At 37.4% G+C, this 12,223-nt stretch overlaps 1 protein-coding gene across 1 annotated transcript; it reads left to right on the top strand.

Annotated features, from left to right (window-relative positions):
- Positions 1-4,395: 4,395 nt before the first annotated feature.
- On the top strand, positions 4,396-6,018 carry LOC145129010 (uncharacterized). Its single transcript, XM_079063767.1, has 5 exons — positions 4,396-4,584; positions 5,060-5,141; positions 5,378-5,491; positions 5,568-5,669; positions 5,746-6,018. The coding sequence occupies exons 1-5, from the start codon at positions 4,478-4,480 to the stop codon at positions 5,788-5,790; spliced, it is 450 nt and encodes a 149-aa protein (XP_078919893.1). The 5' UTR covers positions 4,396-4,477; the 3' UTR covers positions 5,791-6,018.
- The last annotated feature ends 6,205 nt before the right edge of the window (positions 6,019-12,223 follow it).

Genomic DNA, 12,223 nt, shown 5'->3' with positions numbered 1-12,223 from the left:
TTGCCATTATTCATCTTTTCATTAAGTTAACCGGTAAAACAGGTGATGTGGCCTTTGATTTAGTTAGTCAACTTTAAAAAGAGCAATGTGTGTTATTCCAGAGTGTAAATATTTAAATCCATTTTTCTTACCTCGGTCGTATGTCCTATAAGAAGAGAAGGAAGATCTTGAACTAGGGTTTTTAACCATCTACGCCACTATTAAGATTACACAACTGCTCTCCAAGGTATTCTACTCTTTGATTTTTGTTTTACTGTTGCATCGCTGAGAACAATAACGAAGTTGTCTATCTGAGAGTTCATCTACACTACAATGGTGTATTTGTGTGACATCCTTATGGATATGTTGATGGGAATCACTTCCTCTTTACCGACGTTGATTGGGCAGGTATGGATGTAAGGGACTGTTTTGGTTTTCTTGAAAGAGTAATAGGGGAGGAGTTTCAAAACCTCTACTACTGCATACCTAGCATTGCTTTATCTAGAGGGATTCGTCCCATAGTAGATGACTTGGATTATGCCCAATTTATAGATATTTGGGTATGAATATGGGGAAATTTCACTTTATGTTGATCGTGATGGGAATGGTTTGGAGGAATGGTAGGATGATGACATGAATCTAGTTGTTAGTGAAGATGATGAAAGTGGCCTTGAAGATGAGGGTGGAGCTAGAAATGAAGGAAACCATGCCTCAAAGGAGCTTGCCCATTTAGATGAGGGTGGAGCTAGAAATGACAGTAAAAGGTTTTCAGTGGTGTGTTTCAAAGGAGCTTGCCCATTCAGATTATGGGCTACGTGGATGAGGCAGGAGGTGTCATTTCAAATCAAGTCATTGAAGGTTGACCATAATTGTGCTAGAAACTAGAAACTAGGTTCAGTTGTCAAATGCTCATGGATAGGAGAACATTATACTAAGGAAATTTTTCACAGACAGAAGCTAACTAAAGACAACTGAGATTGGAGGTCATCATGAAGTTTGGAATACAGTTAAGTTTAAGTCAATATAGAAGGGAAAAGGCACATGCCATGAGTCTTATTGAGGGGACCCTTACTGAGCATTATGTAAAATTATGGTCTTATGGGGAGGGAATTAGAAGAAGCAATCTAAGTTCAACAGTTAAAATAGATGTCCAATGCATGCCTGATGGTTTGAATTACTTTAGTAAGTTCTATGTATGTTTTGCTAATGTGAAAACTGGTTGGTTAGAAAGGTGTAAAAAGGTGTTAGGGATAGATGGGTGTTTCCTTAAAAGTGTATGCACTGGGGAGTTACTGTGTGCTATGGGAAGAGATGCTAACAACCAGATCTTTCCAGTTGCATGGGCAATAGTGTGTGTTGAGAATAAGGATAATTAGATGTGTTTTTTGGAGTTGCTGAGAGATGGTCTTGAACTAGGTATGGGAACTGGGTTCACGTTAATTTCTGACCAACACAAGGGTCTTATGGAGGCAATTAAGGATGTGCTTCCTTGTGCCGAGCATAGACAATGTGCAAGGCACATTGTTGCAAACTTTAAAAAGAGGTTTGCAGGGGCAATTTTTGAGAACCTATTTTGGAAGGCTTGCAATGCAACAACACCGCAATCTTTCAATGTGTTCATGAAACAAATGGAAAAATTAAGCCCAGAAGGCCATAACTATTTGATGGAAAAGGATCCAAAGACATGGTCAAGAGCATTTTATGAGGTAGCCAGGGCTTATGCTGCAGTGGAGAATGGTCTTTCACATGTGCTCTTGTACACGAATATTTATGTGAAGGATGAGTAAAAGAAGGTACAGGAGGAGTGCATGGAGCAGTGAATAGTGATGGAATGCATGATGTTCCAATGGCTGAAGAAATGAATGTAGTGAATGGTGGTCAATGTGGTGGAGTGCATGGTGTTCATAAGAAAGGGGTATGTTCAGCACCATGCATTCTCAAACTTTTAAGTAATATTTGAATGGAAGGATAATATGGTAATTTTGTCTATTATAGGTTAATGCAAGGGGCATGGGTGGTGTTATTAGAACAAGAAAGCCTTCTAAGAGAACTTTGAAGACTAAACTTGCAAAAGCAGTGTATGGAAAAAATGGTGAAGGAAGCTCAACAACAAATGCAATGGATTTAGATTAGGTGATTAAATGGGAACATGTGTTGTCTTTTGAACCTTTATGGTATGTACTGGTTTATGTTGTTGTTGCATGGGAAACATTTGTGTCTTTTAAACCTTTAATTATTCACATGGATACAACATATGTATTTTGTATTTATGACTTCTTGTTCTAAGAACCTTGAATGGTACTTTGTTTTAGCAGTATTCAATTGTTTTGGTCAATGTTCATTATTGTACACTACTCCAAATCACTTTCAAATTGGACATGTGGTGGATCCCTTATGTCCAGGTTTTTATATGGTCCATAATTGAATACAATAACCAATGACTTTTATGTTTGTCTGGTGTGCCCATGTCAATTGGAATATGGTTACCCATTGGAATATGTAAAAGGTATCTATACACTTAACAAGACAATGCAGTGGAACAAAACTATAGTAATAGAAAGATGCTTGTTTCCATTAGATACAAAAGTAGGTTAAAATATAGGGGGATTTACCATACATGGGCATTTACATCCCTACAAATACTAACCAGTATCCAAACCACCAAAAACAACATCAACCATCCCTATCCCCAACCCATGTTTGCAAAAAGGAGAGAGCATCTAAACAACCAAACACCACAAACTACAAAGAACCACCCCCATCACTTAGTTTTCTGCATCATCAACACAACAACAAGAAGCACAAGAAACATCATAGCAACCCTTAACTTTATCCTCACCACCTTCAATTCACCCCCTCAATTGTTAGTTTTCTTCAACTGTCATGGAAAACTCAGCGTCAACAATTGCTTTACCAACAGTAGTTTCAGGATTCAGGTTCTCCAGCATAGCTATCCTTCTCTCCATTCTTCTAGGGTAACTGGTGTCTTTCATTATTTGCAGCTCATACTTGAGATTGTTAAAGGTATTCTTGTAGTGTGGTTTTAGCTCACCATTGATCCACTTGAAGTATTTACACTTTTCAGTTGCCATATCCACTTACAAACAAACATACCAAACAAATATCCAATTACACGGAGCACAACAACCTCATTTCCATTATCGATAAAGATTATTAATTTCGGGTGAAAAAGACGACTTTATCGACAACAGTAAACCCTAAACTAAACATTGTCGCCATTGTTTCATAACCCCTAATTCAACATTGTCGACAACACAACTAAAGAAGATGATGCTTACCAAAGATTCAACATAGTTGCGAAATCTGTGAGTTGGATTCTTATCAGACAATGACATCCTTTCTACGCTAAGCTTTGGATGACAACAACCACATAAGTTGTTATCACAATTCCTAGTAGTTACAATAGTTTGGTTCTCATAGCTTTGTGATTCGGATGAGTATGTCATCGAAGATGAATCAATTTTTAAGGGTTTGAGAGCAGACAAAGAAATGTTATAAATGGGAAATGATCTTGACGATGTTGTCTTCATTTAGGGTACGCTTACTAGCTTACTAATGAAGCTGATGAGTCACCTGCCAACTGTGTATCTACGTGGACAACATTCTCCACTTATACACTGTCAATTGTAGATAACCGGTAATCGTAGGTCACATTTTATGTTAGTGGCTTATTAAATAGGTAATTTTCGAGTTTGGGGGTCTATAAAGGTCAAATAAAATAAAAATGGTCTTTTAAAACGTTATATAAAAGGTAGTTGGGTCTCTATGACAAAAATCCTTAATTTTTTGTCGGAGGAAATAAGAGGATTATGAGAGATTAATTAAAAGGAAAAACATGTTTCTATAGTTATTTTTATGGAAGGATAAACCTATATTTTATCCTTAGTTTGTTTAATATCTTTCTAACTCGAAAACACAACTAGTTGAATCTTTTTTTTGCATCATACATTTTTCTTTCCTTTCTTAATTTTAAACTCAAGAACGTAGGACGTGTTCAGTACGGAGCTTTTGGGAGCGTTTGAGAGCTTCTAGCTTCTAGCATTTGACAAAACGCTCCGTTTTGAACAAAAAGTCTCGTTTGGCACTACAAGCTTTCGTGTTTAGTTTAAACAAAATGGTCTAAATCGAAATGCTACTTCACGTAGCGTTTAACAAAACACTATCAGCTAGAAGCTACCTGTTTCTCGCTACAAGCTACCCGCTACCAACTATTTTTGCCGAACACGATTGTAGTGTTTGTCAACGAATGAGGGAGGAACATGAATACACGATCCTTAAATGGCATGAAAAAAAAAACAAATCATCTCTCTTTCACAAACTCCAGGGAGTCAAAATGGATGTTCCTGAAGTACATGAATCAAAATGTAAATACACGCTACAACTCCTAACCTCCACATCTCCCTTGTTCATTATCCGATGATGAAAAAATAGCAATTTACAAAACCCCCTTCTGTGGTTCTGAGAAAGAACCAAAAATATGGTTTCTTCTTCGTCCTCACTGTGGTCCGCAAATGGCAATCTTCTTCTCCAACAACAATCATGTTCATCTTTCTCCAACTATCGACACTCTGCAACACCAACCAGGTAAATTCAACAATTTCCAGTATCCAATTTCGTCGAATTTTGTTGCTTTAATAGTCGTTTAAGTTTTCTTGACTCTGTATGGTTAATTTCAAGAAAATAGTTCAGAACACAATTGGGTGTTCTCGAAATGTGATACTTTTCTTAGCCCATGAAAAATTTATACTCAATTGATTAGTTTCCGGTTCAAAATTTCATATGACATTTCAAAAATTATGCTCAATTGATTAGTTTCCAGTTCAGAAATCATATATGTAAACATCTCACTAAGCTTCATCTTATAAGACAAGTTTACCAGCTCCTGATTTTGAAAGAAAATTGACCTTAAACATCACATTTAATGAACTCGTATTAAGAAATCTGCAGGAAGAAAGATACATAGAAAATGGCTCAAACCCTAGAAAAGGAAATTGGTTGAAGTGGGATCTTTATCTTAAAATTTATGAATTCTATCTTTTTTTCTTTTGATTTTTTCCAGATGGGGTTTCAGAAAAGAGATTGATTTGGGACCTGCGATTCGTAGAACCAAAGATGAAGCATTTCGTGTAGCTAATCCTAATGTATGTCATTAAAAACTATAAACCATCATAAAAAAGACACTCGATAATTAGATTCATGTAATTTGTTGTCTATGTTAGTTTTTAATCAACAAATATATAATGCATAATTGAACATAACTCAGTATTCATTGATCTTGAACACGTTATAGGTAAGATAATTTCTAATTTTGGAGATTAATATAGGTTTTTATACAAATTTGATTCTAGAAAATAGTTTTTATTTTTTAATAATGTAGGTTACAATAGCAAGTGGAAGGTCGAGGAAAGAAGTGATCATGGTTGATCCCGTTGAAGCAAAACGTTTAGCGGCTAAACAAATGGAAGCCATTAAAGCAAAACAAAGTTTTCAAGTACGTTTTTTGTAATTATTATACACAGTACACAGTATACAGTACACAGTCATGTTCTGATAAAACAATGTTGCAGAGGAGACGTCAAATAGAAGCCATAAATGGAGCTTGGGCTATGATTGGCCTAACCACAGGCTTAGTCCTCGAAGGTCAAAGTGGAAATGGCATTTTGGCTCAGGTGAGCTCATAGTGGTTTAGCCGTTTAGCCACTCGGCTCGTAAAACATGGTTAACCGAGTTTCTTGGTTCATGCAGTTGGCTGGATACTGGGCCACCCTGGTCAGCTTTTTTGTAAGATAATGCACACGGGTTAGGGTTAGCCCATATGGCGTGACATGAAACATATGTTATTTTGTTTATGATACATAGAAGTGGAACCATAATATTATTACACATTGTCACAAACGCAAAATGTTTGTGATAGGTGACTGCTTTGTGTCGAGGGTAATTTGGTCAAATACTTTGCTTTTGATAAAGATAAAGATTGGATATTTATAAAAGCGAAAAAAGGACCCTATTTTTTTTTTATGTCGATAACTTGGATTTCGGTAGGTCATTTTCGTCATAAACTTTGAATAGTTTCCTCGTGTTTGATTGGATGACAGTGAAAAATCAAAATTTTTTGAGATATGGTGGAAGGTCTGACAAACAATTATCAAATACAAAATTCAAAAAAATCGAAACTTAGATAATAAAAATTATTAGGACCACATGACTCTCATCTCTGAGACTTTGAGGTAATTTTGACTTCAAAATTGTTTTATCAGTTTTCAAAGTCTTTAAGGTTTTACAAATGTCAAATTTGTAATTGCTAATTTGGTTCTGACTTTGGGGTGCTACTCGATAAATCTTTTTAGTTTAATGATTAATTAACCTGAAGGAAATAAGGAGATAACGTTGTATTTTAATATGTAATTTTGTAAATTTGTGGTTGATAAACTAATTATCGAATGCCAAACTTGGATTTAAAAGTCAAAGATGAAAAAATGGAAGACCTCATCTTTGGATTTTTGACCTACCGAGATTCCTGTAGCTATGCGACTTAAATCCCAATTGCTAAGTAATGAAAATGGAATGATACTGTATTATAGTTATGGCTTGATGTTAGGATGTTGCATTTTTTTTTTTTTTTTGTTATGAACATATGTATATTGTGTTGAAAATAGAATATAAAGGTAAAATAGCCATGTTCACGAGTTTGGCACAACCGATGCATACTCAAACAACACTGAATAAATTAAGTCGGACTTCATACCAATCAGATTTGACATAATAAACTATGAAACAGCCCATTAGTATTTACTAAATGCTGCTAGTTTTATTTATAGTTCACTAAAATGAGTTAGTTCAATTGATTATGGAATTTCAGTTTGTAAAATATGATTATTTTGTTTACGTGTTTCAATTTGATATGGTTTGAAAATTATATTTAGCTCATCTTACAAATTGACTAGACTCGTTATCTTTGAGTTATATCAAGGAATGTGTTTTAAATGTAATAATACATTTACTTCTTATGTAATGATTGTTCATGTTAGATATGTTTTATCATTGTTTGTAGTGTACGGTGCTATACGTAAATATTGTATACTCTTGTATTATATATTGGATGAAATGTATAGATATCCTAACGGAGTTTATTTTCAATATCTATCATGGTATCAAGCCTAGCACTAAAACGGTGTCAACCCTAAATCATCCCTACATTTTTTTCTCTCGACCGGACCTGCTTCTCGTCGATCGATTCAACCTTATTGGTTCCATCAAGTGACTCCTTGATCGCTCCAGTGATTCTTCTCCAGACGCATCATTTCATTGTTACATCTCTGGGATCAGTTCAAGCATTACACTAGTTACCTACCTTTCGGGGTTTGTCATTCTGGGTTACTAGCATTACCGTCCTTTGAGGTATAATTCTAATCACTCTTGTGATTCTTTATCTCACATACTATTGCTTCTGTTTTCCCGAGTGAATGCTAACCCATTTGCAGGCACAACCACGAGTTTTCAATCTCAGTTTGCAGGTTTACTTGGGAATGCACCTCAAGAAAGGGATCTTGAGGATTCCAATAGCCCCTGGATTTGCACAACATCCCTTTCTTGAACTTTTGTTGGATGCTACCAGCTACCACCACCATATGATGCTGCTGCAGCCTCCTTTCCGATGCAACTTGTTGCTGCCGCACTTCCTACCGGATTCCAATAGCCCGTCGGCGTCTTCCAACAACCCTCTGCTGTTCCGATCAGGTCCCTGGCCCCTCTTCCGTGATGCATTCAACCACCTTCAATGGTGGTCAAGTTCCAACAAACCCGCCTCAATTTACCAACTTGAGCTCCATCTTCCAAGCCATGTCCATTCAACCTTCGCAACACAACAATTATTACATGGATACAGGAGCAAGCTCGTACATGTCCTTCAATCAAGGTAACATGCTTTCTTTAGCACCTTGTACGCCTATGTCTTTCATGGTTGGAAATGGTGCTATCATACCGCCTAATTTTATAGGTCACGCCATAATACTGTTTTCTAACAACAAGTTTATGTTAAAAGAGGTCTTAGTGTCACCTCAATTGGTTAAAAATCTTTGCTTTGTAAGGAAATTTGCTACTGATAATCGTGTTTCCGTTTCTTTCGACCCGTTTGGTTTTTCTATTAAGGATATTGACTCGGATGAACTTCTGTACCGGTCCGATAGCACTGGCGATTTGTACCCAATCACTCTTTCTACCGTTTCCACCACTCCTGTTGTCTCGTTTGCTGTTGTCATGCTACCCACTTGGCATCGTAGATTAGGTCATCTCGGATCTGTGGTTCTTCAGGTTTTGCATAGTCATCGTTTTATTTCTAGTAGTAATAATAAATTACCTATTTGTCATGCTTGTCAACTAGGTAAACATTGTCGTCTTAAGTTTCCTAAGTCCGTTCTCAATACTTCTCGTGTGTTTGAATTAGTGCATTATCACTTGTGGACATCTCCTGTTATGAGTATAAGTGCCTTCAAATATTATATCATGTTTTTAGATGATTTTTCTCATTTTTGTGAGTGCTTCCCTTACACTTAAAATATGATGTTTTCTCTATTTTTTACAACTTTCGCTCCTACGTCAAAAATCAATTCAAATGTGATATCCAATCTTTTCAATATGATAATGGTCGTGAATTCAACAACCAATATCTTCTCAACTTGTTTCACTCGAATGTCATTCAAATGCGTATTTCTTGTCCCTACACATCCCAACAAAGTGGGAAGGTGGAACGCTAGATTCTCACCATTAATAATCTTGTGTGCACTTCTTTCTTTCAAGCTTTTCTACCTCCCAAGTTTTGGGTTGAAGCTCTCCTACCATTAATCTTCTTCCTACTTCCACACTTGACTTCAAAACCCCATTTGAAATCCTTTTTGGTCTCTCGCCATATTATACTCACTTGCGTGTATTTGGTTGTCTCTGTTACCCAAATACATTGGCCACTACTCCACACAAACTTTCTTTGTGATATTCTGCTTGTGTCTATCTTGTCCATGCGCCTGATCATAGAGGTCATCGATGCCATGACCTGCTTACTAAACGTGTCATCATTTCTTGGCATGTCATTTTTTATGAAGACCAACTCCCTTTCTCATATTTTCATCAACCTCTTCCACCAAGGACTATGATTATATTCTCTCCGATGATGATATCATTCCTATCATGCCTACTTCTCCTACCAACGCCCTTTCTCCTCCCACGTATTAACCCGAGAGCACCTTTCCTTCTTCACCTCCATCCTCGGCTCAACAGTCTCTCCCTTCAGCTCTGTCTCCTTCACAACCTAAGAACATCCATCATATGGTCACTTGTGCTCACACCGGTTCCCTCCAAAGTGAGAGTTTAACTTCCATATTCGATGAAGACATGCCCCTAGCCTTGTTGTACATTCGAAATAGCATTTTTGGACATTTTTGGGTGGGGTGTGCGCCCGCACACACCTGTGTACGGCCGCACACACCCTTGTGCGGCAGCACACTCCAAGTGTGCGGCAGCACACCCAAGTGTGCGACCACACACTCTTGTGTGCGACCATACACTCATTCTAGGACCAAAAACCCACTTCTAGGACCCTTATCTTGCACTACAATTGAGTATAGACCTAGAACACTTCGTGGATGTGAGTATGGACCTTGAGAACACTTCGAAGACACCTCATTTCATGAGTGTACGGCCGCACACCCATGGCCGCACACCCACTCTATGTGGCCATACACCCCCTATACTCAATCCTACAAGGTCCTATCACTTGGTGCAAGTAGTTTCAAGTCCCTAGAGTGAATTCCAATGGTATTTAGTAGTGAAATACCCTCATTTGACTCGTTTATGTGTCATTGCGTGTTAGTTAGGATCGAATCGTGTTCAAGGCTTCACTTGAACACCCATCTTTCCGTATCGATCCTTCAATCAAACCACTTACCCGAGGTGAGTTCATACCCCTACATTTTTACTGGTTTTCAAACGTTTTCAGGGGGGAATACAAGCTAAACCTTAAATGCTTTTGTTAATACAAAGAGCTTTTAACAAGTATAAAACTCATGCAATTCTCATACAATAACCCTTTTGTACCGTGTTGAGCATAAAGGACGTTTTCACTAAAAATTGCATAGTTTTCCGGACTCGATATTCACTACACTATACATGCAAACTATAATTGGTATAGTTTGGGATTTTCTAAAACATAACAAGTACATAAACTTTCACTACTAAACGTATGCACTAATACAGAAATGGTTTACATTTTACATCACTGCATCATCATGGTATTCATAACTGTAATATTCACTACATACGGTATACATACGGATTTTCGCTATGATAAAACGCTACGACACTACCTGTAAACTAGATTGTACGATACTGTGAGGTGCTACTTCACTACTGTACCCTTAGGTGTACAGGGATAAATCCTATCATAGTATAACCAGAGTCTCCTGGAGGGAGAGCGTGAGATTTGTGAATAGATCTATTCAGGACTGACAATCGCACACCCGAACTGCTAGCTACAGTTAGGCAGGCATGTCTGGGGTGACAAATGTCATTTAACTCAACGCCTGAAGAACGTTGGAAAGGTCTCTAGTCATATCAAGCATGGTTATACGACTCACATTATGTATAAATCACCTTTAGTTTACAATCTAACACTCTTCAACGGTTTTATTTATACTAAATAGAGCTAAAACACACTACGTATACTGGTTAAAGCCAGGGTTTTCAAACAGAACCGATTATGCAATGGTTTCACGTACAAAATACTTATACTTCATGATTAGCTTTAGCTAGTCACATGAGGTAGTATTTTCGCATATCGCTACAGTTTTCAGTAACGAACATTCATGGTTTTATACGGAACTGATAACGCTACATTTTCACTAAAGAAAATATCGGATTTTCTTGGAAACATACATATATTCATGGTTTATTACAGAACTGATAACACTACATTTTCACTAAAGAAAATATCGGATTTTCTTGAAACTATACGAACATTTCTGCTAGCTCATCAACAAGTTTTCATTACAAACTACTGCTTATGAACTCACCAGCTTTATGCTGATATTTTCAAACTGCTTGTATTCTCAGGAAATCAGTAGACAGGTACCTGCTGGGTTTTTGAGGAGTCGGAGCAATAAGAGTTTAAAGTTTATATTTATACAAACTATATGATGTAATTCAAACGAGTTTCAGACAATTTCCAAATATATGTAAACACTTTTATTTAAGTATTCATTGTAATGGTTGCGTTGCTATGATTGTTATTATACATTGGTTGTGATGCTATACATGACGTCCTCCACCCTAGAGCGTTTCCGCCATTCTGGTTTTGGGGTGTGACAGATTGGTATCAGAGCCCTTTTTTATAGCGAACTAGTATATCAAACCTTACGTGGTATACAACTATAAACACTAAAGGGGCCTAAGTGCTCTACACTAAAAGTATACTTTCAAAAATATAAGTATTTTTATAAAAGTATACGAGCATGCGTACATAACAGAATTCGTGTCATTAGTGGAACAACACAAAAAGTATTTGGATGTTGGTACGCTGCGGCTAAGCCTGGGCAGTTATGTGATCATGTCTGGGGTGAATATAGCCTGATCAACTATATTCAGTCGAGACATGACGAACATGTGCTTGGGAGTGACTGTGGTGTTACAGCATGCCTAAAACTTACCAAAAACATTCATCATAAAATACTATAGGAGTATTTTGCTAGAGCCAAATTCAATGAGGAGATTCATTCTTAGTGTTGCTACCTATTTGTTTCGTAGCAATAACTTAGTTACATTAGTAACCTTTCTTGCTTATCGCTTGGTAGAACACTTGTTTATCAGGATGAGATATATTTTATTTCATATATCTTGAGGACTTACCATCCTCTTCTTCCTGATTGTTTCTAGAACAAGATGCCTCCCCGACCAAGACCCATCAGAAGAAACGATGACACTCCACAACCACCACCACCCCCTCAGTTCGACCCCGTCATGTTCCAGGCAGCAGTTACCGCCGCTGTAACCGCAGCAATGGCACAAGTGAACTCTGGTGGGGATGGAGGTGGAACTGACCCCCAACGGCAAGACGGAAGTCAGGGACATCAAAAGGAGTGTTCCTACAAAGACTTCATGACCGCAAAACCCAAGTCCTTCGACGGAAACGGAGGAGTCATCGCTCTGACTCGATGGTTCGAGAAGATCGAATCCATCT

Source organism: Lactuca virosa, chromosome 8 (genome assembly GCF_052849685.1).
Source record: "Lactuca virosa cultivar CGN04683 chromosome 8, Lactuca_virosa_CGN04683_v6, whole genome shotgun sequence".
NCBI classification, from domain to species: Eukaryota; Viridiplantae; Streptophyta; class Magnoliopsida; order Asterales; family Asteraceae; genus Lactuca; species Lactuca virosa.
This window is presented reverse-complemented; position numbering and strand designations above follow the sequence as displayed.

What these genes read in the sequence shown, in the direction of transcription:
- LOC145129010 (XM_079063767.1), top strand. Translation starts at nt 4,478, where the DNA reads ATGGTTTCTTCTTCGTCCTCACTGTGGTCCGCAAATGGCAATCTTCTT. An exon ending in CACTCTGCAACACCAACCAG is followed by an intron (nt 4,585 to 5,059) that starts GTAAATTCAACA and finishes GATTTTTTCCAG; the next exon opens with ATGGGGTTTCAGAAAAGAGA. An exon ending in TTCGTGTAGCTAATCCTAAT is followed by an intron (nt 5,142 to 5,377) that starts GTATGTCATTAA and finishes TTAATAATGTAG; the next exon opens with GTTACAATAGCAAGTGGAAG.